Source organism: Kockovaella imperatae (assembly GCF_002102565.1).
Source record: "Kockovaella imperatae strain NRRL Y-17943 chromosome Unknown BD324scaffold_15, whole genome shotgun sequence".
In the NCBI taxonomy this organism is placed as follows: Eukaryota; Fungi; Basidiomycota; class Tremellomycetes; order Tremellales; family Cuniculitremaceae; genus Kockovaella; species Kockovaella imperatae.
Genome location: NW_019028955.1, coordinates 33,846 through 58,382, shown reverse-complemented (window position 1 = coordinate 58,382; position 24,537 = coordinate 33,846). Strand labels below are relative to the sequence as shown.

Here is a 24,537-nt window from a genome sequence, read left to right as displayed (position 1 = left end):
CGGCGACAACGACGGATGGACTCGAAAGGTTGAGTGAGATGTTTCGGGCAATTCCAACCCGGGAGTGTCACTATTCCGAAAAGGGTTCAATGACTGCCACATTTCAACCGGGACTGCCCGGCGTTGTGCAGTGGGTGGCAAACTCTCCCACGCTTGCAATAGCCACCGGGACAGGGGGATCTTTTGCTTTTTTGTAGGAAGCCTTCATGTTATCAGTTGCCTTGGTAGATAGCATTGTTCAAGCCGCCATCATACTCTCGCGCTTGAGCTCAGCTCGCGCTTCTGAGTTCAGCCTGCTCAGACTTGAAAGAGGGACAGTCTGGGTAAAGGATCCTCAGTCATGGCCTCTTCCTCTTCCTCCATGCCTTCTGGGCCATGCTGCCAGAGGTGTTACCGGGAGAATCGTTCCGTCGTTCCCTTGGAAGAAGATTATGACACACGGGAACTTGTCTGTTCCTCCTGCGGTCTGGTGGATCAGGCTCGATCCGGCGCGCGAAACCTCGTGGGCGAGTCAAATGCTGGAGCCACGGTTTTCGAAGATCATGATATGTTGACAACTTGGAAAGGAGAGTGGAATGCCAACAGCAGTCTGAATGAGAGGCGTTTCAAGGTGAGCTCGTTCATTGAGGGTATGTCTTCTCTGAGCTGACGTTTCCATAGTACACGCTCGCAGGTCTTCTCGACACGTACTTGGTAGACGCTCGAACGTGTATTCTTGAACAACCTGATCCCGACCTGAAAAGACATGCAACGACCATCTTTGAACAGATCCGCCGAGCTGAACAGAGGAAACGTAACGTCTCAGCTTCGTCAAGAGGTGATCCGAGATACTTTCACGCCACGACCAACCCTCACAGTCGAGTCTTTCCGTTCCAAGTGGTTGTGGCTATCAAGCTGGCCGCTCAGCTTAGAACATTAGCATGGATCAATACGAGATTGGAAAGGGAGACGCAATGGGAGCAAGGGATCGCCAAGACGCCTCATGGATCTGTACCAGTTGTTCCGCCTTTATGGGAACTGTATAAAGCGACTCATCGATTGCCCAACGTTAGTGCAGGAAGATTGGACGATTATTACTATCTCGATCGAACGCTGAGGTCCTCCTGTCAACTTATCAGATGCCCCTTATCACGGACAGACGATATGCTTTGCCTGTTCCTTCAAGCTATCAGACGGTTCAAAACGCTCGCCTCGTTCTCATCCCATCAAGATCGGCTACCTCATCTGCTTTCGAAACCGCTCAGTGGCGAGAGCAAAACTTCTGCCATTCGAGAATGGAGAGTATCGGATTGGGCGTATTTCGATGATGTCGAGATAGACTGGGAGAAAGTTCTCGAAGTTGGTTACAATCTTTACCAAGCCCAGCAATGCGTTAGTCTATGGGACCATACTGCCGCCGCCCAATGCGCTGTCGCTCTGTGCTTTGTCGCTACATCTGGCGTTCTGCGCGAGGTCATTCCTCAGCAGATCAACATTTTACGAGAGCTGTCCTTGGAATTCGGATTGAACGACCAAACGACCAATGAAAGATTTAGAGATCTCAAGAAGTTTGTCATTTCATGGTCGAATTCACTCAAAGACGCTGGTATTCCATTCCCTCAAGTCAATCCTCCAAGGGTGGGTGGACTAGGAGATGGGTTCAAGAATTACGCCAGCGATCTCAGGCGAGGCATCCCAGAACAAGAGATCCTCTGTGCAGTCACTGTCGACGTGGCGACGCACTGGCGAGATATCCTACAGGCTAGGCTCAATACACGTCAGGCAGCCAAAACGTTTGCAGAAGAATTACGAGATGCCAGGAGTCAAGCTGCAGCGGCTGGAATGAGATTGGAGCCCATCCTCATGTCGCGTCGATGGAAGGAAGAGAACGAGAAGAACACGTCGATGCAATTTGCATCGGCCATGTTGCATTCAACTGACCCCAAAGTCGACCGTGCCGACGCCAATGCTGCCTCACAGTCACGTCGATCGCCGCCCCCCACTCCACCGCTCCATAGACCCGTCGATCTCAAGGACACTTCGCGAATAGACACACTTCTACAGGAACAAGACGACAATTCGTCGGACGGTGGAAAGTCAGAAGTGTCGACAGACGACGAGGGAGCCCCGTCCCGCCAGCGCAGGTCTATCGAGCCTTCCCCCGGACTCAATCTCCACGGTCTTGGAGAAGATTCGCAACCGTTCGCTTTCACCATTGGTCCAGATGGCTTCAGTCGAGCACAAGACGATTCAGCGAACCGGATTACTACACCTGCATCCATGTCTTCTGCCGGTAAACCTCTTGCCGGCGTTGCTGGGACATCCGAGCTGTCAGCCGCTTCCCAAGGTATGGAAAGGTTGCCATCCATTTCGACCAGAGTCTCTGCCGGTCCGGATAACAATTCCGCCTCTGAAACGGAGCAAACGGTCAGTCGGTCCTACAAGTCCAATCATGCCGAGTATAGTCGAGCCAGCAGCGTTGCGGCTTCTGACACCAGCAAGCACTCCGCTCCCATGTCAGTGTCTGGATCCAGCTTCGCTCTGCCCATAACGCCAGGTCTGTCGGCGACTCCACTTCGTGAGATGAGTTCGGCTCCATCCGAGGCAGGATCTGGATCGTTTCATCGAGCGAAATCTCTCGCCTTGAGTGACGTGGGCGATTTTACAGATCCAGATTCTCATGTTGGCATCTTGGAACGGGAACGTGATTTCTACATGACAAATCGAAAAGTCAGTAAAGCCGGTGCGAAGGCCAGAAGAGATCAAGCGAAAGCGGACAGGATGGCAACGGGATGGATACCGAAACCATTTGGAGGAGGTCGGAAAAGGAAAACCGCGGGGAGCAGCACTGAGGAGGGCGTGGAGAGCGGTGCCAGTGCGGATGGACCAGGATCAGGAACAGGCTCAGGACCAGGATCAGGGCCTGGATCAGGATTGAAAGCTGGTAAGAGGCACAAACCACCTGTTGAGAGGATCTTGGCGAGGATGGCCAAGTCAGCGGATGCAGCGGTGGCAGTCGACATTGTGGAAAGTCAAGCGCGTGATGATCTGCCGCCAGTACTTGCGAGGGCGGAATCTTGAGCGGATCTCATTTTGGGGAACCAATGATCTGGACATCTGAAGACGTGCAGAGATAGAATGCTAGAGATGGACACGCGTGGAATAGTTGTGCAGTAGACAATAAAATCGTTGTATGATCCCCTTTTATGTATCCTGTCATTGAGCTCGAGGCGTACACTATGCAAGGTGTTCATTCAGTCGAATTATATCCTTCTGTAGTCTGGCAAGATGAATCGTCATTAAGTTATCATTATACTGCTGTATACTACTAAGTGATCAAGAAAATTCGGCACCTGTCCGCAGGCCGCACACTTGCCGCTGGCGCTGGCTCATTCCACTTCTCCTACGTCCCCCTCTGTGCCCACACGAATAATCGTCCTCCCATGCCGCTCGATCGAATCCACTGTCCGCTGATACCCTTCTAACAGTTTGCTAACCCAACCGTTCTTGGTAAAGTCCTTTTTCCACTGGTTGTGAAGATGAATCGTAAAGACGTATCCGACTTTTTCCTCAAACATTTCTCTCCCACTTCGACCCACTTCTCCTCTTCCATCCCATCGTCTTCCACCCCAATATTCTGGATCTGGACCAAAGGGATCCGGGAACCGTATATCGGCTCTACAGTTTCTAGGATCTGCAAAACACCAAGGGAGGACCGCAAATGGTTTCTGATGATTGGCCAACAGTCTTCGATGGAGTTTAGAGTAGAGATGGGATCCCCAGGTGAACGTGTTGGGTTTGGGCAGCGGTGAGGAAGCCATAATGTGGAATGCTTCGCATAGGTAAGGAGAGTGTTGGCGGAAATGCATCAAGGCGCCATTGAGAGCGAAATAGGGCTTGTCTGGAAGGGGGGAGCCCGAGGGTCAGTTTTGGCGACAAAAAGACAATTGGGAGCGACCACTCACCGTAGCAATCCCATTGCGTTACAAACTCCTGATCTGTCAAGGGATGTAGATCCCTCGTCAAGATTTGATCCATATCCATCCAGATCCCCCCATAATGCCACAAGACGAGCAATCTCACGGCGTCGCCGTCTACCCAAGCTCGTTGATCGAAAAGACCCCCTCCATCATTACCGCTGAGAATACCTTCCAGTTCTGTTCCTCTGGTAAGGACACCCATATCGACAGCCCGGACTTCAATGTATCTGCCCCATTTCTCCAAGAACGGCTTGACGAACGAGTTGTTGGCTACCACGTCCACGCCATTGGTCCATAGGATCAATTTGGAATGTGTGAGTGGTTGAGTGGCCAGAAAGGCTAACAGCGTCGCTGTGTGCCTCTCGCCAAAGGGGATGAGATCGGATCGCCAATAGGTATGATAGATCAATGGTTCGAGAGGGATATCAGGGGATGATTGAATGGTTGCTGAAAAGTCGTAACATTGAGTGCCACGCTTGAGTGATACGCCGGGCGTGAGGATGTGTTGATTCGGTGCGTTGTGTCGTTGAATGTTGTACGATGGAGACAAGTGTGGAGGGTTGAAACATCCTCGTAGGGGAGATACACTGTCGACCTCGGTTCGGACCCAGCGATGCGAGAAGACTGATACTTCGAGCTGCAGTTCATAGTATCGTCGCCAAAGGAAGATAGCAAAGAGGAAGAAAGTCAGCAAGGTGGTAATTTGGCCCCATCGGGTGGAGAGATAGTGTGCGGCGTAGAAGCGTAACCATCTGGACCAGCCCGCATTGGATAATCTCCGACGGCGATGGAATGGTAAAGAGAAGGAAGCTGTCCGAGAGCGTTTCTTCTTCCCCTTGCTATGTGGACCCAGAGTGACGGTCTGGCCATTGACATGATAAGATTCATCTGGTGATGTCTCTGGATCGGGACGAGTGATCCCGTTCGGATTGATATGGGACAATGATTTCCGTCTCGATCGAGGATACCCAGCATTGGCGTAGGCTGAACTCGTAGCTTCAGGGTAAGGTGGAGGTTGGGTATTGAAGCCGTTCGACGCGTGAAGGGGAGACGTGACTTCTCCAATGTTCAACACGGTGGAATGACCGATGGAATTGGTCAATCCACTCATATCCAGATTTGAGCCCATGGCATGCAAGTTGGATCGAGTGATGGTTTGTCGACGATGCGACATGGAATTTGGACTGTGAGGGTTGGACGACGAGGCAGTGTTGAATGATATTCGGTTGGATGGGATAGGAGGAGGTTGCGCAGTTACTGGGGAAGGTTCTGCGGATGGAACATCGTCACTGGAAGAGAGAGAAGGACGAGCTGCGTGCGTTGAGCCAGAGGTGGATGTGCGCCTGAGCAGCAGCAGCAGCAGCAGCAGCAGCAGCAGCAGCAGATCAGCGCATGTGCCTCCGAAAAAATTACCACCAACTCACCATCCATGATCTGACCAACCCTGGTTGGAGCTCTCAGCTTCGGACTCTGTGCTCAATCCTCCATCTTCACCCAACAGTACCGAGGCCGCCATACTGCTACTACTTGTCGGCAAGTGAATACTGTGACGATCTCCACTTGGCCCTGCCTTGCCTCCATTCGCCTGCATTGATCTACTCCGGTCCTCGTCGACGCGTTGATATGAACAATGAGAGGGTCTTATTTTCCAAGACGACCCACCCCCGTAATCTCGGAGCAAAAAAGGAGAAAACTAACCGGCGGTATCCGACTGCGCAATTGGGTGGGATGGGTGGAGAGGGGGACTGGGGGGGGAGTGTGGTGGGGGGTCTCTAGCTACAGCGTGACTCGGGGCTGCATGTAGCGGCGATGATGATTGGACAGCTAGCAGCCGTGCCCTTCGCTATGCCAGCTGTGTCTCATTGATCTGCTGCTGTCTGTGCCTGTGGATGCCTTGTACTGTAGGCTGTAGGCTGTAGGCTGCTGCGGAATACATTTTACGGCATTCTGTTGATCAACTCCCCAGTGACCACAGAGTGCCACATCCAGGTGCCTCATTCGGCGATATGATGTAATGCCGATGTCATGTATGTCGCCGCCCAGGCCAGAGCCATGCCGGATCAACGACGCGATCCCCCCTTCCCCCCCCCCCTCTCCCTTATAAGCATTTTCTCTACCACGCCCCCTCGATATCTCTCTTTCTACTTGTTCATCTTGCCACTCAAGGTACGTTCACTAGATCAATTGCTGGGCGGTGCCAGGACTCCTTCAAACCCCTGCCTCCGTTCTGACACGTTTTGTCGCGGGTGACTGACTTTTCAATTCCTACGTCACAGGTCAATTCTCTATTCATTCAATAATGTCTCAACCCGTCCCACCCTCCTGGAAGGTATGTCCAGGGTCTTAATTGGCCAGAACGTGGGCAGATGAAAGATCATGCTGATCACCTGCTATTTGCGTTCGCTCCCACTTGGCCAATCCATCCATCTCTTTCCCCTCTTCATCTCCGACTACATCTCTACCAATATCACCACCCCCCTTGACCCACCTTGACGCACACAGGATCTCGGCAAATCTGCCGGTGACCTCTTGCAAAAGGACTACCCTATCCAAGGTGCCTCCCTCGAGGTCAAGACCCTCACTCCCTCCAACGTCACCTTCAAGGTTCAGGGACAGAGGAACCAAGATGCCACCATCAACGGAGACATTGAGGGAAAATACGTCGACTTTAAGAACGGTTTGACTGTCACTCAGGTAGGTCTCAGAGAGTCCACGGCGTGTATTTCGATCTATGATGAAGGAGGTTGCCTCTTGGCTTGCTTTGAGTCGTACGGGAACAATGCCCTCAACGCCCCCCGTCCCTGCCATGCCTCGGCCGCGTCGGCGGGCTGCACCTATTCCGATCGTCTCCGATACACACCGCGATGCTCAGCTCTGACTCCCTTTACTTTTAGGCCTGGACGACCACAAACCTCCTCCGAACTCAAGTCGAGCTCGAGAACCTCATCGCCAAGGGCCTCAAACTTGACTTGGCTACCACCTTGAACCCAGCCAAATCTCAAAAGGCTGCGATCCTCACTGCCATTTACAAGCAGCCCAGCTTGCACACCCGAGCTACCGTTGACCTCTTCAAGGTGAGCCATTGGCAGTTCAGCCCATGCTGACACCCATCTAGGGACCCACATTCACTGCTGACACTGTCGTTGGACGTGATGGATTCCTCGTTGGTGCCGAGGCATCCTACGATGTCACCTCTGGAGCTATCACTCGATACGCCGGAGCCATTGGATTCTCCGCTCCTGAATACGCCGTCACCCTCCACGGTCTCGGAAACCTCTCCACCTTCAGCGCTAGCTACTACCACAAGGTCTCCAAGGATGTCGAGGCCGGTGCCAAGGCCATCTATGACACCAAGTCGACCTTGAACGGTGTTTCCTTGGAAGTCGGCGCCAAGACTTACCTTGTGAGTGCTGTTAATCGTCATATCCAGCTCAGACCGTTCTAGGACAACGCTGCATTCATCAAGACCAAGATCAACAACTCTGGTGTCCTCTGTCTCGGATACACTCAGGCCCTCCGCCCTGGTGTCAAGGTGAGTTAGGAAGGTGCATGTCAATGGGGGCTCATGTCGTCTTTAGGCCGCCTTTGGTCTCGCCCTCGACACGTGAGTTACAAGTGGCACCTGATGGCATGAGCTGACGTACCTCAAATAGTACCCGAATCAACGACCGTGAGCTCATGTCCGCCCTCGAATCCTGGAACCCAACTGACGTTCCTTAGCCACTGCTGGACAAGCCGCCCACAAAGTTGTGAGTAGCTTGTACCGACAATTGCCATCGACATTCCGCTCACTCGACTTCCTAGGGAGCTTCTTTCACCTTCAACTCGTAGATCTAGTTTCAGCGTACATAGCCATGATGATCATAGGGTACCAAGCAATGCAAAGTGATTTTAGAGAACCGGGAAAAGTGCCACAGTTGAATTTTTGCCGCCAAAGTGCGGTCAGTTATGGAGTTGGTTCTTTTGAGCTTTCTCGTTTATTCACTGGTCTTCGACCACAAGCCAATTCACCATGTCCGACAGAGGTCGCTCGAGGTCTCCCAAACCACTCTCACCCTCTCCAAAGAGGATAACTCGAGAAAGGGATGTGTCCATGTCCCGCTCTCGCTCTCGCTCACGTACGCCTCTCTCCCGCTCGCCTTCTCGTCGTGCCAATGGGTCAAACGGTGACGGTGGATTCAGAGTCATTGTCGTCTCCGGTCTCACCAAGAACGTCCACAAGGGGCACTTGGAAGAGATTTTTGGAGTGTACGGAAGAGTTTCAGGACTGGATCTACCGCTCTTCAAAGTTTGTGAGTCTGACAAGTGTAACCGTCTCGCCCAGTACCTAGGCTATTTCAACTTCCAGTTGTGACATTCCTTTGCGCACGCCTTGAGCTTGAGCAATATGCTGATGCTCATGAATGCTAGCCGGTTTGAATCGAGGCAAAGCAGCGATCGAGTTTGATCGACCTGAACAAGCTGAAAAGGCCCTCAAGCATATGGATGGGGGACAACTCGATGGGTCTTTCCTGAAGGTCCAGGTGAGCAAAGCTTGGGTATCTCTCTACTCGAGAGAGGAACGCTCATCCTTCTTCTCAGATCTCTGAACACCCTCTACCCGCTCCGCGCCAGCCCTCGCCCCTCCCGACGTATCGTCGACGATCTATTTCCCGCTCACGTTCACCTCCCATTCGACGCAGGCGCTCTCCTTCATATTCCCGTTCTCCTTCCCCTAGAAGAGGCTCTTATGGCGGCGCAGGCGGAGGAGGAGGAGGAGGAGGCTTCAGACGACGCTCTCCATCACCTCGAGGGGGTCCTGGTGGAGGAAGATACGGATCTGATTCGTACGTCCCTGGTGGACGTGGTCGAGGGGGTTACGGTGGTGGTGGTGGAGGATACCGGGGAGGGTATGATCGTGGCGGGTACAGAGGGCGAGGCGGCGGGCATGGAGCTGGAGGAGGGTACAGGGGAGGATACAATGGAGGTGGGGGAGGTGGATCAGCACGGTACAGGTCACGATCTCGTTCGCCTCTACCTTCTTCATCTCGTGCGCCTCGACGTCAATCACCAGAGTACGGTCGAAGATCTCGATCGAGATCATATTCTTCTCGCTCAAGATCATATTCTCGGTCGGTATCGCCAGCCCCGAGGCGATCTACGGGCGGGGGAGGAGGAGGTGGAGCCGCAGGATCTCGTCGAAGTCCCGTCTCTCGCAGTCCAGTTGGAAGACGGGCCAGATCCTACTCTCGCAGCCTTTCAAGATCCAGGAGCAAGAGTCCTGTCAGGGGTGCAACGAAGGGAGGCGATAGGAGTCGATCGAGGAGCGTTAGGAGTATCAGCATGGAGAGTGCCAGTAGGAGTCCTCCGAGGAAGAGGAGTGCTAGTCCGAGGCCGTAAGTTGGGGGACATGCCTCCAGGCATCGCTGCAAGAGACGAGGAGTGGAAAAGAGGATCTTCAAGAGCCGCAGCTAGCGGTGAGGTTCAAAATGCAGAAAGAATGCATACGTTTGACTCTATCGATTGACGCTGAGTGATTGACCCACACTTCAGCCTGATCACTTGCTCGAAGGCGCGAGAAAGGGATCTGAAGCTAATGCAGCGTAAGCTGGCCTAGCCAGCGAGTTGAGAGCGACTCTAGCATCCGTGTTGATATCTTCGATGAGGGCCTCTGGAGGAAGTGAAGAGATGGTTTAGCGCTGAGTGGCGGTATAGAGGCGGCGAGGTTTTGTTTGATCCTTCTGGACGAACAATGTCGCCTTCTCTCACTCACCCTTAGATACATAGTCAAGCTCTGGCCGAATATAGCCCGTCACTAAAACCGACATGTCGTGTCCGTAAAAGTTGTGTGCGAAAGGGTGTAAAATGTGGACCTCCTAGAGATACCAGAAGTATCAGCATTGCTTACAGGGTCGATAGACGGGTCCCTGGAGCAGGAAGAACAGTATCGTCTGCTTCGCCCTGTTCGCCTGCTTTGCATTCACTCACCGCTGTAATCTTCTCGTTCTTGTAGTACGGATTCCATCCCACACTCATGACCATTGGCCACACTCTCGAGTCCTCAGCACTCAGAGTTTTGGGCTCAGCAGCTGGAGGTTCGGCATCGGCAGCCGGAGGGTAGGGCGCCGTCCGACTAGGCAGTGACGAGATGGTTTCGGGTGACAAGGTTGTGGAAGGTTCATCTTGGGAACGCTCCGGAGCAGATGCCATGTATCCCGATACGGATTTAGATGTCGATGGACTTGAATGAACCCGAGCAAAACCGTAGAAGATACCTGTGAGATGAAGATCGTTCAAAGGCGGGAGGGAGGAGTCCGGAAGGTTGGCTGGAGGTGGGGGGGCAGAATAGATCAAAGTTCAGCGGAGGGAGTATTCGAAATGACTGATGGAACGGTCTCGTTGATGAAACTTACCCGTCGGTATACCTAGCTCTCTGGCACCTCTACCAAAACCCTTCGTCACTGATCCTCTCAGTTGAATAGGATACGGCGATTCGGGCTCATCACCACCTACGATAGATGGTCGGGTTTCCCGACTGATCGGGGCCATGGGGGCTGCGTTGGAGCCAGACATGATGGTGGGAGGTCTGGAGACACGAGCTTGATACGGCTCCGGGGTTTCAGTATGAGGACTGTGATGCTCGGTGTAGATGTAAATGAGCGAGGGATGCAGAGTTCGAAATGCTACCAACCTCCACTTTTCCAGGTCAGGCGAGATACCGTGAAAGATCGCGCCATAAGGTCACTCTGGCTTTTGTATTGACTCGATCCATGTTCAGATCAGCTTGGACAGGGACAGAGATAGTCAAGGCAATCTTGAAGACTAAGCGTTGCCGACATCTTCGCTGCTATTCCATATCCAGTGGACCAGCATCATCGCCAACACTCCTCGTGCGACCATTTGGAAATCCAGATCCTGACATCTTGCAATCTGACTTTACGCTCCTTCCACACTTCTACACCGCTGCCGAGACTCGCCAGCTACTTGCAGCGGCACTATGGAAGCTGGATCGTGGAGATAGCACTAGGAGGCGGAGGTCAGGGCCTTCACATCCACAGGCACAGCTACCGCACACGAGCTCTGCCAATTCCCCACCGTTAGCAGATCTGTTTCATGGGCAGTATGGCTTTGAACCGGTTGGTCTAGATGCTTTTACTCAGCATCGCTCCTCCCGCAGACTGATCCTCCTATTAGGGTCATTATGATGCAGTGATTCATCAGTATCGCGAATCCCTAATGTCCACTCTTCCGACCCCCTCCTCCTCCTCGTACCCCGACTTGATCACCCTCCTGCACAAAGCATACGCTCTCCTTCTTCCTGATTCAACGTCGATTGCCAACGGCACGCCGCCTTCCAATGTCATCACACATCTCTTGCATCTCTCTCCGGAAGGCCAGATCAAAGGCCATGTGGATAATCTCGAAGCGTCCGGAGGAGTCATTTCTGGTATTTGCCTGGGCGCCGATCGCATCTTGCGCTTGAGTAAGGGTGAAGCGGGCTCATCTGAGAAAGGCTGGGATGTGTTGCTCCAGAATGGCACAGTGTACCTGCAGCGGTGAGTTTCGTCGACCTTGGATCCGGGCGAGATGTGTCGGGCTAACGAGCTTGGATGGCAAGTGGTCGCCTACGGTACGAATATGAGCATTCCATCTTGCCATATGATTCGACGGATTCCAATTGGGATGGGCGGCCGCTCGTACCTGGTCATCGTGTCAGTGTCATGATACGGGTGAGTGACCTTGAGCAGGGAGATCGCTCGAGTCGTGTAATGATCGTTCTCAGGATGCGCCAAAAGCCTAAAGTATCTGGACCTTGGAATATGTAGGAGCCCATGCATTCTTGATCTCGTATTCGTACAGATGCTCTGCTCGATGTAATACCTACCTCTCTGCTGATCTCGCCCGCATGCCTCCCGAGAGTTGCTTGGCGGGTCCCGCGTGCGGACCTGGCCTTGATTGACCAAACCTCTGCCTCCTTCACCTCCTCTCTCTCAGTTCATTTGCGTAATAGATCGTACATAGAGCTGCTGCTGCTCCGACAAATGCAGGTACAGGTGCACGAGTTTTGATCGCTCGCCTGGATCACATGAGCATGGGGATAGATCAGATGGTTGAAACTTACATCATAGTAGGTACAGTCAACAGCGCAGAGCTCGCTAAGATGAGGATGGTCAACAATCTATCAATGGACGTCACGAACGCCACTCACCCGTCGCTCCCTCTACACCGTAATCCAAACCATCCCTAATCCTCAAACTGCTCAAAGCCAGTGCCGAACCAATTCCAAAGGACGCAACGAGTGAAGGGACAGAGCGGAATCGTGTGAAGGCGAATATACCGCTCATCACAGAGACGGCGGAGAGCTAAGAAGGTCCGAGGACGGTCAGGCATAGTTCCACGGCTCGTGTGCTCCGGGGTGGCGGTCATTTGCATAACCCTCCTAATGTTCAGCACTCACCGCTCCGGCTGGTTGGTGTGACTGAAGAGTAGATCAGTGTTGATGTCGGGGCGGGGGAGCCAGACCCACCATGTCTCTCGATTCTTCAGACAATAGCTTAGGCTTGCTTATGGGTCTCCGCTTCGTTGGCTGGCTGTCCACGTCTTCAACAGCTGATGTTGAGGACATCAATTACCGGTCGTCAGCCGACCAGAACGCAAGCTCCCACGTGGTTTGCTTTACGTAATCATGTGGCGTTTGTGACTTGAAGCCGGCGCGTCTGTGCGTTTCGTGGCTGTAGGTTCTGATCATGGTGCGGTGTGAGATGAAGCGCATGAGCAAAGCTGGCAGTATGAATTGGGATAAGAACGAAGGGTCACAGCTTCTCGCAGTCAAGTGTACAACCACACCATGGGCGCGCACTGACTTGCATGGCACCCGCCCTCTGCCAAAAAGTTTCTATTTCCATAGTTTGATACCACCGCGCGCGTGATTTTCGTCTCCAACTGACGGGAAGAGTGAAAAGTTGAGGAATCAAGCAAGTCACATACCCGGCTGAGGGAGGAAACAGAGACGATGCACAGCTCGGAGATGTCTGTGATCCGACTTGTCACATATCTCCAGTGAATTGAGGACGGGTGTCTCTGAAGTTGTTGGCCCGTGTCGATTGATTCGGCTGGGATACTGTCTCGCGTAGGCTTGACCGCGTCAAGCGTCGAGCAAAATAGCACTAGGACATCGATCGACAAGCGCGCAATTGCAGATCTCGGACTTTGAGATCCTAGTGATATCTGCACTCGATCTGCTCCTGGAGATAGATTGTAGCCGTTTATCCCTCGGTCAAACAATAAGGCGTTTCGTCTTCAGCGCTTGGACCGGTTGTGTCACTCCCCACCTGGACGCTTGGTCGATCAGTCCCTGTGGGATCACGGTTGAGCTCCACGGCATCGCACGAAATATATATATATTATATATATCGCTGGTTGAGCAAGCTTCAACCCGCAGGCATATGACAACGAGGAGAAGCAAGGTCATCTCCCGTTCAAATCACGCGTCCTGGCAAGCACCCCGATGTATTACAAAATGAAGCTATGGCTTTGGTCCCTCTTTCTCCTCCTCACGCTCAGCAGTGCTAGGGCTAGAATCACTGCCATCGATGCTATACATGCCAACCATGTTCGAAACGGGGCGACCCATCATCCAGTGCAGAAGAAGGCTGGAGTGATAGGAGCAAATGTTTCTGGTGACACGAGCCACGCGCAACGGAGTACGACCAGTGAGTCACTGTCTACCGTTCAGATCCGTTCATGCCCCATTACCGTGAGAGCCACGCTGAAATTGGCACAGACGACGCGATGGGCAAGCGGAATGTCGTTCCGAACGTTGTAGACATGGTCGCAGCTGCATTCGCTGGTCAAATGCCAGTCGACACCCGAAGCAATGTCATTTCATTGCTGAGCGCTCTGGTAAACGAAGGAGAGGGAGTGAAAGACGCACCGAAAGAGGACACAAAGTCGAATAGCAGAGATACGGCGGACAAAGGTAGAGAGAGGAACCAGGTGTCCACGGCGCATCCTACACCCGCTACGAGGATGCAAATCCCGATCGCACTTTCCACGGCTGGAAAGGAGGTTTCGACGGAACTATCGAGAGTTTTAGGTGAGTTTACATGCCTGAGTGCTTGAGCAGGATCGGAGAGCGCAGTGATCGTTGACGTCGATTCAATTAGCCTCATCCCCCACTATCACTCCTGCTGCTGAAAAGAAACTGTCTTTACCTGAACGTCTGCGAAGGGCAGGATCCCGGAGGAATAGAGCAAAGGCAGTTTGATTGTGGCAGGTTTCCATGATAACATACTGCAGGGCAGGCGTCGAGCGGAGTGTAGCTCGGAGCTCGCCCTTCAGAGCAAAAGAAGTTCGCGCAGAGTCGCATTTGAGAGTTGTATGCCACGTATGAATGTACATGTGTAGGACGAGACTGTGCACAGGCCAGCATCAAAGACACCAAAGCGCTGCAACGCTGCAGGGTATCGTATGATGGCTCACTAGGCCGATGGCAGGGTGAGATCACGGCAGCAGCATTCCACAGCATTCTACCATACATATCGCATGTATCACACCCCGTGCGCTCGACTTAGGACGCTGCAAGAGCTACCTCTTTGGCTGACCCCTTCAGTGTGGTTCTATGGCCTACTGATGGTCTGTGGTGGAGATCGCCACTAAGCTAGTCGATCGAGATTTTGAACATTTCGTCCAGCTCCTCCTGTTTTGACATCACTACATCGCTCGCACTCTCAGCTATACGCAGGTCGCGGCGGGGGCCAAGGTGCACTCGCAAGGATGGCTCTCCAACCTAACCCTTTGAAGATGTGCGTCAGCTCATTCTCATTCCGTTGGTAGTCACTTCCAAGCTGACTTATGGCTAACCTCCTCTTCCCCCCACCACCACCATGTCTATATCCAACTTGTCGTCTCTTTCAGTCTCGCTATAGGCTCTCCATTATCCCAGCTCGACGAAACAGCGTCCAAAATCAGAGCGATCAACTCCAAGCATGGCCCGTTCGATGCTTGCGTACTAGTCGGCGACGTCTTTGCGGAAGAGAGTGATGGTATGGAGGTCGAAGGCTTGAGCTGTGAGCTGGACCTCACAGCCAGAGACCATCTGTCATTCCAGCTGACAATGCTCTTTCAGTCCCATTACCTACCTACTTCACCCTTGGCAAATTCCCTTTGCCCGAGAGAATCCAAGAGAAGATCTCTTTGACTGGAGGAGAAGTTGTTGACAACCTCGTGTTTCTAGGCAAGGCGAGTGTGCTCACGACGGCTCAAGGGCTCAAGATTGGATGTGTGGGCGGAGTGTACCAGGAAGAGCTCTATAATGCTCCGAATAGTAATGCGGTATGTCTATTACACTCTCTTCAAAGTCAAATCTGCTCAGCTCACACGATCTAGGACCCCTACACACCCGTCATGGCCAAACCCGCCATAGATGCTTTACTTTCCAGCTCTGCCCTCAATCCTACCTTGAACGACGCATCATCATCCCTCGCGTCGGCCAGACAATCATCGTCAGCTCTTCCTACAGCATTCCAGGGCCTAGACCTTTTGATCCTATCGGCACCTCCTCCTCATCTCTCCCTCTTGTCCACCACTGTCGCTTCTCTAGGCCATCCTCTGGCTACCGCGGCTGAACCATTGGCCGAAGTTGTCAAAAAGGCCAGACCGAGGTACATGCTTTGGGCGGATGGCGAAGGTTTCTGGGAGCGGGAGCCATTCGGATGGAAGAGCTCCTCAGGTAGAGAAGAACGTTGGACAAGAAGCGTCAAATTGGGAGCTTTTGGAGCTCTGACTCCGGAAGGAGGCAAGAAAACCAGGGTAAGGTCATTTCCTCACTCACTTCTCGCGACGCATGTGCTCATCATGCTGCGGTCAGTGGTTCTACGCTTTCAGTCTACCTGCGCAAACACCTACCACGTCTATTCCTGAACGACCGAAAAACGCTACTCCTAACCCTTACAGCATGTCAACGGGCAGCGAGGGCAGTGCGGGAGTCAAGCGAGGGGCTGATGACGAGGAGGATGGAGAGGTCAAGCGGAGCAGGACCGGTAAGCTTTGCTGATCTTGGTGGCCTTCAGCTTATGATATCAGATCGGGGTCCACCTCCGGACTCGTATGTCTGCAAGATATGCAACACTCCAGGGGTGAGCTTCCTCCTTTTGCACCGCCATGCTCACCGGATCGCAACAGCACTGGATACAAGAATGTCCGCAGAAAGTTGACAGGGATCCTGCGAAGCCTCCACCAGGCTATACTTGCAAAATATGCCAATCGGTGTGTCCAGCGAGTGACAGCATTGTCTGATCGGTGGCAGCCCGATCATTATATCCGAGACTGTCCCGAGAAACGAGCCGCAGATAAGGAGAGAGCCGCTGCTGGACCTCGACCGCCTCCAGATGGATACGTCTGCCGAGCCTGTGGCGCCGAGGCTGCACATTTCATCCGAGATTGCCCCATAGTGGCTACTCGAGAGCAAGAAAGGTCAAAGAAGAAGGAACTTGGACCTGCAGAATGTGAGCTAGACCGATTGGAGGCTTAGCTTATGTCAACCAGGCTGGTTCTGCTTGAGTAATCCCAAGGTCACAAAGCACTTGATCACGGCTATCGGATCTGAGACCTACGTGACGCTGCCGAAAGGACAATTGATTCCTACGACGGCATCGCATGTCGCTCAAGGAGGCTCAAAGCCGCTGGTCCCGGGAGGAGGGCATGTTCTGGTGAGCTATGCGTAGTGCGCTTGTCGTGGACAATGCTGACACTTACACGAGATCATTCCCATTGCGCATCATCCAACGCTCATGTCCATCCCCGCGGACGACGCCATGAACATTATCACCGAGCTCGAGTCGTACAAGTCCTCACTCCGAGCCTGTTACGCAGCCTATAATGCCGTCCCTGTGGTATTTGAAGTTGGACGATTGTCCGGTCGAGGAGGGCACGCTCATGTGCAGGTGATTCCTGTGCCGAAAGATCTTTCGAGTAAAGTGGCGGAAAGTTTCAAAAAAGCAGGCGAGAAGCAGGGTCTGGACTGGGAAGCCACTCCAGACAAAGCTCTTGCGAGATTAGGTCCAACGGGTAACTACTTCAAGGTGGAGTGCCCTGATGGCACGACGTTGCTACATCTGCTCAAGGGCAATTTTGACCTGCAGTTCGGAAGGTGAGTGCAGTGCGAGCCTTCCGTGGGAGACTCCATCGCTGATGAGATATCCCAGGATGGTCATTGGTAGTCTGCTAGGACTCCATCATCGGATCGACTGGAAAGATTGTGGGCAGAGCGAGGCGGAGGAGAAGGCAGATGCTAGAGAGTTCAAAAAGGCCTTTGTGCCGTTCCACAGTTAAGCTGGCAGAGTCCAAGTTGAGGGGGAGTCAGTTTGATTCATGCAGAGTCGCTGTATATGGAGCTGGTTGATCTCCACCTTATACATCATGTCATGATCATCGACACACACCCCCAAAAAGGGATATTCGCACGCGTCTCAGAAATCCTTCGCCCGAGTTTCAGAATCAACCTCTTTCATTCCGCACCTTCCTCATCATCTGATTCTGCCTTCACTCGCTGTCCCACCAACCATGGCGTGGCCTTCATCTCCAGCAGAGATCGAGCGAAGAGGCTCTCACCGAGTCAACACCAGTATGAGTGCTCCCTCTACGCCTACCCGAGCAGCACATGGACGAAACAAGTCGATCGGCTTTGGCGTCGGCTTTGGGAATGCGAACGGCGGTTCTATAGCTGCTAGTCCTGGAGGCCCAGGTTTGGGACCCAGTACAGGATCCCTCGGGCAATTCGGAAGTGTGCCTATGAGTCCCGGTGCCAGCGGTTGGTCAATGGGGATGGAGAATGGTTGGGCGGATATTCAAGCTAGGTGAGGTTGGCTCTCAGTGGATGATGTTTTCACGCTTGGTACACAACGTCCATGAGAAGGGGGCAGGGGCTGACGGCATTGTGATTCGCAGGACCTTCTGTCGATGGTGAGATCTTAAACGGCCAGTGCAAGTGATAGCGACAGCTGAAACGCACTTGCAGGCTAAATACCAAGCTCGAGGGTCAAAAGCTGGAACCGATGACGGATCTGGTCAAGGATTTCTCAAGCGGCGTCAAGTTGATCCAGGTGAGTCCGCAGCACAGACATGAAAGGAAAGGCGAAGAGATTGCTTACACGTGTTCTTAGCTGCTGGTGAGCGGAGCGTTGCGCTGGGTCGGTTCACCTCATTGGTGCTGACGGACCATGTAAGGAAATCATGTCAGAGACCAGTCTGGGCCGGTACAATAAGAAGCCAGTCATGCGTGTTCAAAAGGCCGAGGTCAGCTTAGATCGTCTCCTCCCCTTTGATAGGCATCGTTTAGCTGACAGACCGAACCCGCAGAACGCATCGAAAGCTCTCAATTTTATCCGAGAGCGGGGTGTCAAGTTGACTAATATTGGTGGGTTGTGGGGATACCTGAATCTCGCTAATGTTTGCACGCAAGGGCCCGAAGATATCGTGGATGGAAACCTCAAGCTCATACTCGGTATGATCTGGACCTTGATCCTACGTTTCACAATCGCAACGATCACGTATGTCTTCGAAAGCGAAGATCTCTTGAGGACGCGCTGATGCCATCGCTTCAGAGAGGAAGGCATGACCGCTAAAGACGGATTACTACTCTGGTGTCAACGGAAGACGAAAAATTATGATGGAGTCGAAGTCAAAGACTTCAAAGGCAGCTTCTCAGACGGTCTGGCTCTGTGCGTCTCTTCATTCATCCTTTCTCTGATAGCTTACTCCATTCAGATGCGCTCTGATTCACCGACATCGGCCTGATCTTCTTGATTGGCACGCGCTAAATAAATCAGATAGGAGAGGCAATACAGAACTAGCATTCAGAGTAGCCGAGCAGTCTCTTGGTATACCGGTGAGTTTTTTACCGAATGGAGCAGCCGGATCTCACAGGTTGACCCCAATCTAGCGCCTGCTGGAAGTCAAAGACTTGTGCGAGGTAGACGTTCCCGACGAAAGGTCCGTCATGACCTATGTGGCAGAGTTCTTCCATAAATTCTCCTCAGAAGGTCAGTACAAAGCAGCGCCAAGTCCTCATACCAGTGGTAGACAAGATGGAGACTGGCACGAGGCGTGTCGAAAAGTTTGCAGAACTCATGCAAGGTATCTGGTAGGTGCTCACGATTCATCTTGGAGTTAACACGGCAGGACATCCAAGAACGACTTCGAACGACGCATGGCGGCTCTTCTCGCCACACTCGACATCACAGAGTCCTCTTGGCTCGCTTCATCATCTGCTGCTTCTTACCCCGAGGCTATGGCGCATCTGAGCGAATTCACCGAGTATAAGAGGACCACCAAGAGAGCCTGGGTGAAAGAACGACAAGAGCTTGGAGCGCTGTACTCAAACATCAGAACAAAGCTCAAGACGTATGCCTTGAGGTCTTGGGAACCTAGAGAGGGTCTAACGCTGGAGGTGGGTCTCTGCGAGCAGTGATCATCTATCGGTCTGACGATGTACGACTTCGCAGGACCTCGAACGTCGGTGGGCGGCTTTCTTACAGGCTGAGGGGACTCGAAGTCGAGCCATCAACGCCAGGATCCGCGAGCAAGTCGCTCATCAGCGTGTGATAGACGTGAGCTGACAGCTGCGCAGAATCAAAGAGTCTCTCCGAAAAGAGTTTGCTCGTGTGGCAGAAGACTTTGTGCATCAACTTCAGCGGATCGAGCAAGCTATAGGGGCACTTCAAGGTGCTCTAGCGGTGGGTTTCGCGGCTGCGCCGTGATGCTCGAACTCAAGCATGCACTGATCAGGACCAACGGCAAACGCTTCAGCGATTGTCCGATGCCATCCCAACTCTCCGTGCTCACCTCATGACTGACGTCGCGGCTGTCAATGAGGCGTGTCTAGAGGCCAAGGTTGAAGAGAACGATTATACCGTTCTGACATTTGACGATTTGGAATTCGAGCTGGAGTTGGTGGAAGCCGGCATCAAGAAGAAGATCAGCTTTGTCGATAACCAGGTGAGTTGTCGTTGTTGTGGCCGGAGATGCTTTGTTGACGCCGTGTCAGTCGGTCTCCGCGACTCATACAAATCTAACTCCTGCCAAGTTGGAAGAGTTTGAAGCTACGTTCAAGCATTTTGACAAGGACGATACGAATGTGAGGGCTGTGCAGCACGGCGTGATAATGTGACTTGGAGCTGACGTTTACCAGACCCTTCAGCTCTGGGAAATGCACTCCGCGCTGGCTAGTCTCGGTATCGTCTATGGGGTGAGGCACCCCTGCGTCGCGGATTACAGAGCTCATGAATGACCTTGCAGGATGACGAGATCGAGATTCTATACTCTCAATTGGAAGCCGACTTTGGCGCGGTCACGTATGAAGCTTGGCTTGCATTATTGGTCGACATCACCCGAGATGATTCTTCTTCCCGCGATCAACTGCATGAGGCGTTCAGAGGAATGGCACGCGACAAGGCGAGGGCATGCTCAATCAAGGCGACAGACCAAGGCTGACTTGTTCCTCTAGCCATACGTCACTGAACTCGATTTCATACATTCCAACCTTCCATCTGATCGCATCAAATTCTTACAAGAAGTCATGCCAGAGTCTAAGGAAGTGGATGCCGAGGCCGGCGAGAGTACATGTTATGATTGTGAGTGGCAGGACCAATCCTGGCGTGCGACGTTGCTGAACATCTTCTCCTCGTCAGTCCATGCGTTCCTAGAGATGACTTTTGCTAGATGACACGGATAGGTTGAAAGTAGAACTCTATGTACATCCCCAACACCTTGCTTGTATTGTGTAGTCAGTCACATCAGCATGAGAAGAAGACATGCCGCCTCAAAACACGCGCCGAACAGCTAGCGATAGATGACGTGTATTAATCCAACACATCGATTCCTCCGCGGTCTGCGCCGTTTATCAGTGACGTCTCTCTTCTTCGAGACCTCTAATCGCCATCTCTCTCTTCCTCTCTCTTTTCTCACTCTTGCCCCAGCTTTAATCTCTCTCAGTCTCATAACACATCCCTCTCACGTCCTCGTCTGACCCACCTTTGATCCTTTCAAAATGGTGAGCTTCCCTCCCCCTTCATGTTCGACCCGCAACATGCTGACGTGCCATGTGCCCAGTCCTCCGGTGTCCAGCCTGTAAGTCCCATGTTTTCTTCTGGATTAACATGAGACAACCATTGTTGACCTGGTGTTTGGTATTGTTTCCTAACTCATTCTTGTCTGCTCTTCCGCATCCATCCACCGACACCCTGCTTTACCTCTTGTCCCGCTCGTGCTGCCCCCGGTCACCATGGAATTCGGTATTCCGCAAACAACCATCATTGACACATCTGTCCTCTTCATGTCACCCACCGCTTGCGCTTCCCCACCTCCGCGCTAAATCCTCAGACTCCCGAATGTATGGAGAAGTTCCAAGAGCTCAAACACGGCAAGAAGCTCACTTACATTATCTACGGTCTATCGGACGACAAGACATCCATCATTGTCAAGAACACTTCCTCAGACAAGGACTTTGAAAAGTTTGTGTCTGAATTGCCAGAGGCAGACTGTGTTTGGGCAGTCTACGACTACGAATTTGAATTGAGTGCCGGAGAAGGAAAGAGAAACAAGATTACCTTTGTCGCTTGGTGAGTCATTCAAGCTGTCTCAACACGCGTATCGTAGTTTGGGGTTCGGGCGATGTCCGCAGTTGCAAAGAGGAGCTTCCGGTAGTGGGCACAGCTTGGACACTGCCGAATAGTTTTGGGACTGAGCTGACAAGTTCCACTTAGGGCCCCTGATGATGCCAAGATCAAATCCAAGATGGTCTTTGCCGCGTCTAAAGACGCTCTCCGACGACGCCTTGACGGTGAGACCGTCTGCGCACCGCGGGTGTTTCGAGCTCTGATCCCCCCATTCAGGAATTCAGCTCGAGATTCAGGCTACCTCCCTCGATGAGATTACTTCGGAAGCTCGTGAGTCGGCTCACGCTAATGAGTGTGCGTAAGCTATATTGACATGACGGCATAGTCTTCGAGAAGGCCACTCGACGATAGAAGCTGAGGGAATACATTTGGACCTCCCCTTTGTGAGTGACCAAGAGCACGGTGCCAGAGACCGCACACTCATCCAGCCATTGCCACCAGTCTTCTACCCTCCTTTCCCGATCTTGTCCACCGCCTCATAATCCTCGAACCCTCGCTCTCCCGTGCTCCTTAGAAAAAGAACAAAGATTTCCCAATATGCCCCTCAGACCCTTTTGGACCTTTGCGCTCCTGCTCTTTGACGATCCATGGAAGGACCAAGCAATGCCGTGTGACGTTACAGTCGAGGGATGCATTTGGATCAAATTTGTGGTGCGATGCAATGGGCAGTGCTGAGTGGCCGGAGATCTCCAACAAAGGGATGCCCGAAACTTCGTTGACGATCCTTCTTCTTTCAATTCCAATCCGCTGACCTGCATTGTTCTGAGGTATCTCGAATCGAGATTCGCTTCCCATTTGACCCCTTTGCTTGATTCAGCAGTGCAGATCGCATGACTGATCAATCCAATTGACCCTTTATTGATCGCCAGGAATCAATCAAGAACGCCGGATGGAACGCGTCACCAACGCAGGCAGCGTTTGTTGTACGCCCTACACCGCTGTACGATCCTCCGGCGTTCTCGCTCATTTCAAGACGAGCGCACCGTCGACCACGGCGCATCGGTCAATCGGTAGGGGACTGCTTTGTCAACTCACCCTGAGTATCGCGGACGAACGGCTAGCGGGCGAAAGACAAGGGAGCGTCGAGAATAGAACGTGGATTATAAAGGACACGAACTGATCAAGTATTTCTAAGCTATTGATGCGATCGGACAGACAGGCGAGGACTTCAAAACCGCACAGGATTGAAAGACAGTCGAGAAACTCGACTACTGTCCGAAGTCGCCTTTTTTCTAAGCAAGTGTTCCAGATCATAATGGCACAACAGGGCATGGCATGGGATCCCTTCCCATCCCTATCTGAGCGACAGATCGCCTCCCCTCGGCCTCTTCCGGCGACGCCCAGACGATTCCCTTTACTCACCAGTTTGAGCACCTCGGTGATCAGAAGAGCGGCCCCCTTACTTCCCGATGAGGGGCAAGAGGAGGCTCGATCAGGATCTTGGTCCGGTGATCAGCCGGTTGCTCACTTTGCCCCGCGGCATCGGTTCTTAGTTGATTGTGAGGCGACCAGCGGCCGTCAGCTTGCACCTCTCGTTCCATATGGTCATCGGCAGTATCTTTCGCTTTCCCAGTCTCTCACTTCAGGAGAAGGTGTGCCGATTGGTCTGAAACGGAAGGAGCCTGGTGAAGAATTATCTCGGTCCGGCGTTCACAGCCTATTGACCGAACCGCTCCACACTAAGCCAACGTCACGCGAACTGCAACATCAAAGGCGATCATCTGTTAACCCGGCTCACGATGAAGCTCGTGGTGCTGTCGTGTGTCATCGATGGCACCAAGGGGCGGCCGACGCTCTGCAAGCTTATGCAGAGATCAGGGAAAGGGAAGATGCGAAGAAGGACACAGCTCAGCGGTCCATGGCGGTAAGCGTAGCACCGTGATCTAGTTCATGGACTAGTCCTAACACGCGCCCTTTCCAGGCACGCGAAGCCGTGCTCGCTCCGATTGACGGACAAGCCGTCCGAGATGCACTCTACGAGCTACTTAACGCCCCACCCTTCACCATTTCTCATCGAGGTCTTGGCATTCTCTCTCACAGTGTCCAATCGGACGCTTTGAGACTTGACCGACCTATCGTCGACGATCAAGGCAACCCTTACTCTGAATACATTCTCATGTTCGTCAATGTCTTTTTGATCCTCTTTCGACCGGTCTCCAGTTCGTTGATCCCGCTCAAAACTGGAGTCGGGGAAAGTGGAGAGAATGACGAAACGGATCAAAAGGCTTTCGGCGCTCTTACTGCTACCTCGCTCGCCTCTCGAGTTTTGATCCTGATCCCTCATACACATCATCATATTCTCCGCTGTATTTGGTTCGCTCTGACTTTCCTGGGCTGCGCATACGCGGGCTCGAAACGGGGCGTGGCGGTCAAATTCCTCTTGGATCGATTGAGTGAAGAATGGACAGCGAGAGAGGCTAGGGGAAGCCAGAGAAGATCATCAGCAGCTTGCAGAGGTCACTCGGATACTGAGAGACGGATTGCGGTGATTGAAGCCGTCTGGTTGGAGCGAGCGAGGCGGGTAGACGCGCTGAGAATGGCAGCTGAGACGACAAAGCAACGAGAGAGGTTGAGAATCGGTACGGTCTGGCTGGAAATGAAGGGTTTAGCGGGACAAGTTGAGGGGAACGATGGTCACGGTTCAAGACGAGCAGGATCTCATGACCCTTCTCTTTCGATACAACTCAGGTCTCAATCTACCCCTCTGCGACGTATAGCTCGATCCAAGACATCCATGACTATCGCCACGCCATCGTCCCCCAAGATCCCTCCGTGCCAATCCCGCCCTCAACTTGTTGTTCCCACACTTCCGCGGATCGAGCCTCGTCTGTCCCCTGGGACCTCAAGCAAAAGGAGAAAGTTGCGTCTCTCCCCAGATTGAGTATAATAATATCACTTTGCCTTATCATCTGCACTTTTGCTAG

At 52.8% G+C, this 24,537-nt stretch overlaps 12 protein-coding genes across 12 annotated transcripts; 9 read left to right on the top strand and 3 right to left on the bottom strand.

The window, feature by feature from the left end:
• Positions 1-211: 211 nt before the first annotated feature.
• On the top strand, positions 212-3,209 carry BD324DRAFT_636693 (hypothetical protein). The gene is made up of 2 exons (XM_022016926.1): positions 212-610; positions 661-3,209. Exons 1-2 carry the CDS (start codon positions 341-343, stop codon positions 3,058-3,060), a joined length of 2,670 nt encoding a protein of 889 aa, XP_021868399.1. The 5' UTR covers positions 212-340; the 3' UTR covers positions 3,061-3,209.
• A 159-nt stretch (positions 3,210-3,368) lies between these two features.
• BD324DRAFT_583712 (hypothetical protein) lies at positions 3,369-5,070 on the bottom strand (the record flags this gene model as incomplete). Its single annotated transcript, XM_022013634.1, has 2 exons — positions 3,369-3,880; positions 3,945-5,070. The coding sequence occupies 2 exons, from the start codon at positions 5,068-5,070 to the stop codon at positions 3,369-3,371; spliced, it is 1,638 nt and encodes a 545-aa protein (XP_021868398.1).
• Positions 5,071-5,320: 250 nt separating this feature from the next.
• Positions 5,321-6,017, top strand: BD324DRAFT_636690 (hypothetical protein). Its single transcript, XM_022016925.1, has 2 exons — positions 5,321-5,715; positions 5,784-6,017. The coding sequence occupies exons 1-2, from the start codon at positions 5,352-5,354 to the stop codon at positions 5,876-5,878; spliced, it is 459 nt and encodes a 152-aa protein (XP_021868397.1). The 5' UTR covers positions 5,321-5,351; the 3' UTR covers positions 5,879-6,017.
• A 15-nt stretch (positions 6,018-6,032) lies between these two features.
• On the top strand, positions 6,033-7,858 carry BD324DRAFT_636685 (eukaryotic porin/Tom40). Its single transcript, XM_022016924.1, has 10 exons — positions 6,033-6,125; positions 6,236-6,288; positions 6,462-6,653; positions 6,854-7,033; positions 7,075-7,362; positions 7,405-7,491; positions 7,538-7,563; positions 7,613-7,629; positions 7,680-7,708; positions 7,764-7,858. The coding sequence occupies exons 2-10, from the start codon at positions 6,259-6,261 to the stop codon at positions 7,788-7,790; spliced, it is 876 nt and encodes a 291-aa protein (XP_021868396.1). The 5' UTR covers positions 6,033-6,125; positions 6,236-6,258; the 3' UTR covers positions 7,791-7,858.
• Positions 7,859-7,933: 75 nt separating this feature from the next.
• Positions 7,934-9,445, top strand: BD324DRAFT_636681 (hypothetical protein). The gene is made up of 3 exons (XM_022016923.1): positions 7,934-8,251; positions 8,370-8,482; positions 8,541-9,445. Exons 1-3 carry the CDS (start codon positions 7,972-7,974, stop codon positions 9,336-9,338), a joined length of 1,191 nt encoding a protein of 396 aa, XP_021868395.1. The 5' UTR covers positions 7,934-7,971; the 3' UTR covers positions 9,339-9,445.
• Positions 9,446-10,626, bottom strand: BD324DRAFT_636677 (riboflavin kinase-domain-containing protein). The gene is made up of 4 exons (XM_022016922.1): positions 10,352-10,626; positions 9,927-10,264; positions 9,712-9,814; positions 9,446-9,609 (listed from the first exon to the last, which is right to left on the bottom strand). Exons 1-4 carry the CDS (start codon positions 10,509-10,511, stop codon positions 9,497-9,499), a joined length of 714 nt encoding a protein of 237 aa, XP_021868394.1. The 5' UTR covers positions 10,512-10,626; the 3' UTR covers positions 9,446-9,496.
• A 3-nt stretch (positions 10,627-10,629) lies between these two features.
• On the top strand, positions 10,630-11,790 carry BD324DRAFT_636673 (hypothetical protein). Its single transcript, XM_022016921.1, has 4 exons — positions 10,630-11,074; positions 11,133-11,494; positions 11,557-11,668; positions 11,722-11,790. The coding sequence occupies exons 1-4, from the start codon at positions 10,709-10,711 to the stop codon at positions 11,737-11,739; spliced, it is 858 nt and encodes a 285-aa protein (XP_021868393.1). The 5' UTR covers positions 10,630-10,708; the 3' UTR covers positions 11,740-11,790.
• On the bottom strand, positions 11,791-12,789 carry BD324DRAFT_636670 (hypothetical protein). Its single transcript, XM_022016920.1, has 5 exons — positions 12,466-12,789; positions 12,397-12,417; positions 12,148-12,301; positions 12,061-12,094; positions 11,791-12,015 (listed from the first exon to the last, which is right to left on the bottom strand). The coding sequence occupies exons 1-5, from the start codon at positions 12,562-12,564 to the stop codon at positions 11,916-11,918; spliced, it is 408 nt and encodes a 135-aa protein (XP_021868392.1). The 5' UTR covers positions 12,565-12,789; the 3' UTR covers positions 11,791-11,915.
• Positions 12,790-14,459: 1,670 nt separating this feature from the next.
• On the top strand, positions 14,460-16,205 carry BD324DRAFT_636665 (hypothetical protein). Its single transcript, XM_022016919.1, has 6 exons — positions 14,460-14,743; positions 14,856-15,007; positions 15,067-15,272; positions 15,327-15,749; positions 15,808-16,075; positions 16,122-16,205. Exons 1-5 carry the CDS (start codon positions 14,715-14,717, stop codon positions 15,991-15,993), a joined length of 996 nt encoding a protein of 331 aa, XP_021868391.1. The 5' UTR covers positions 14,460-14,714; the 3' UTR covers positions 15,994-16,075; positions 16,122-16,205.
• Positions 16,206-17,387: 1,182 nt separating this feature from the next.
• Positions 17,388-20,828, top strand: BD324DRAFT_594464 (calponin homology domain-containing protein). The gene is made up of 19 exons (XM_022013833.1): positions 17,388-17,794; positions 17,886-17,900; positions 17,956-18,040; positions 18,101-18,106; positions 18,165-18,233; positions 18,297-18,487; positions 18,542-18,658; positions 18,705-18,825; positions 18,880-18,979; positions 19,020-19,080; positions 19,119-19,386; positions 19,442-19,518; positions 19,567-19,672; positions 19,725-19,934; positions 19,984-20,073; positions 20,128-20,184; positions 20,235-20,390; positions 20,443-20,569; positions 20,627-20,828. Exons 1-19 carry the CDS (start codon positions 17,502-17,504, stop codon positions 20,659-20,661), a joined length of 2,184 nt encoding a protein of 727 aa, XP_021868390.1. The 5' UTR covers positions 17,388-17,501; the 3' UTR covers positions 20,662-20,828.
• Positions 20,829-21,329: 501 nt separating this feature from the next.
• Positions 21,330-21,964, top strand: BD324DRAFT_643511 (actin filament severing; the record flags this gene model as incomplete). The annotated part of the gene is made up of 4 exons (XM_022017552.1): positions 21,330-21,556; positions 21,701-21,777; positions 21,830-21,883; positions 21,939-21,964. 4 exons carry the CDS (start codon positions 21,330-21,332, stop codon positions 21,962-21,964), a joined length of 384 nt encoding a protein of 127 aa, XP_021868389.1.
• Positions 21,965-22,868: 904 nt separating this feature from the next.
• On the top strand, positions 22,869-24,494 carry BD324DRAFT_653387 (hypothetical protein; the record flags this gene model as incomplete). Its single annotated transcript, XM_022018651.1, has 2 exons — positions 22,869-23,477; positions 23,535-24,494. The coding sequence occupies 2 exons, from the start codon at positions 22,869-22,871 to the stop codon at positions 24,492-24,494; spliced, it is 1,569 nt and encodes a 522-aa protein (XP_021868388.1).
• Between the last annotated feature and the right edge of the window lie 43 nt (positions 24,495-24,537).

Bases quoted from the DNA above. Each gene is read 5' to 3' on its own strand.
- BD324DRAFT_636693 (XM_022016926.1), top strand. From the start codon at position 341: ATGGCCTCTTCCTCTTCCTCCATGCCTTCTGGGCCATGCTGCCAGAGG. The intron at 611-660 runs GTGAGCTCGTTC...ACGTTTCCATAG, and splicing joins TGAATGAGAGGCGTTTCAAG to TACACGCTCGCAGGTCTTCT.
- BD324DRAFT_636690 (XM_022016925.1), top strand. From the start codon at position 5,352: ATGTGCCTCCGAAAAAATTACCACCAACTCACCATCCATGATCTGACC. The intron at 5,716-5,783 runs GTGTGGTGGGGG...ATGATTGGACAG, and splicing joins AGAGGGGGACTGGGGGGGGA to CTAGCAGCCGTGCCCTTCGC.
- BD324DRAFT_636685 (XM_022016924.1), top strand. From the start codon at position 6,259: ATGTCTCAACCCGTCCCACCCTCCTGGAAG. The intron at 7,034-7,074 runs GTGAGCCATTGG...ACACCCATCTAG, and splicing joins CTACCGTTGACCTCTTCAAG to GGACCCACATTCACTGCTGA. The intron at 7,492-7,537 runs GTGAGTTAGGAA...TGTCGTCTTTAG, and splicing joins CCCTCCGCCCTGGTGTCAAG to GCCGCCTTTGGTCTCGCCCT.
- BD324DRAFT_636681 (XM_022016923.1), top strand. From the start codon at position 7,972: ATGTCCGACAGAGGTCGCTCGAGGTCTCCCAAACCACTCTCACCCTCT. The intron at 8,252-8,369 runs GTGAGTCTGACA...CATGAATGCTAG, and splicing joins TCTACCGCTCTTCAAAGTTT to CCGGTTTGAATCGAGGCAAA. The intron at 8,483-8,540 runs GTGAGCAAAGCT...CCTTCTTCTCAG, and splicing joins GGTCTTTCCTGAAGGTCCAG to ATCTCTGAACACCCTCTACC.
- BD324DRAFT_636677 (XM_022016922.1), bottom strand. From the start codon at position 10,511: ATGTCTGGCTCCAACGCAGCCCCCATGGCCCCGATCAGTCGGGAAACC. The intron at 10,265-10,351 runs GTAAGTTTCATC...CCCCACCTCCAG, and splicing joins AGAGCTAGGTATACCGACGG to CCAACCTTCCGGACTCCTCC. The intron at 9,610-9,711 runs GTGAGTGAGAGA...CACTTCCTCCAG, and splicing joins GCTTGACTATGTATCTAAGG to AGGCCCTCATCGAAGATATC.
- BD324DRAFT_636673 (XM_022016921.1), top strand. From the start codon at position 10,709: ATGTTCAGATCAGCTTGGACAGGGACAGAGATAGTCAAGGCAATCTTG. The intron at 11,075-11,132 runs GTTGGTCTAGAT...TCCTCCTATTAG, and splicing joins GGCAGTATGGCTTTGAACCG to GGTCATTATGATGCAGTGAT. The intron at 11,495-11,556 runs GTGAGTTTCGTC...TTGGATGGCAAG, and splicing joins GGCACAGTGTACCTGCAGCG to TGGTCGCCTACGGTACGAAT.
- BD324DRAFT_636670 (XM_022016920.1), bottom strand. From the start codon at position 12,564: ATGTCCTCAACATCAGCTGTTGAAGACGTGGACAGCCAGCCAACGAAG. The intron at 12,302-12,396 runs GTGAGTGCTGAA...GGACCTTCTTAG, and splicing joins CACACCAACCAGCCGGAGCG to CTCTCCGCCGTCTCTGTGAT. The intron at 12,095-12,147 runs GTGAGTGGCGTT...TCCTCATCTTAG, and splicing joins CGGTGTAGAGGGAGCGACGG to CGAGCTCTGCGCTGTTGACT.
- BD324DRAFT_636665 (XM_022016919.1), top strand. From the start codon at position 14,715: ATGGCTCTCCAACCTAACCCTTTGAAGAT. The intron at 14,744-14,855 runs GTGCGTCAGCTC...CGTCTCTTTCAG, and splicing joins CAACCTAACCCTTTGAAGAT to TCTCGCTATAGGCTCTCCAT. The intron at 15,750-15,807 runs GTAAGGTCATTT...TGCTGCGGTCAG, and splicing joins AAGGAGGCAAGAAAACCAGG to TGGTTCTACGCTTTCAGTCT.
- BD324DRAFT_594464 (XM_022013833.1), top strand. From the start codon at position 17,502: ATGGCGTGGCCTTCATCTCCAGCAGAGATCGAGCGAAGAGGCTCTCAC. The intron at 19,081-19,118 runs GTAGGTGCTCAC...TTAACACGGCAG, and splicing joins GAACTCATGCAAGGTATCTG to GACATCCAAGAACGACTTCG. The intron at 19,673-19,724 runs GTGGGTTTCGCG...TGCACTGATCAG, and splicing joins CACTTCAAGGTGCTCTAGCG to GACCAACGGCAAACGCTTCA.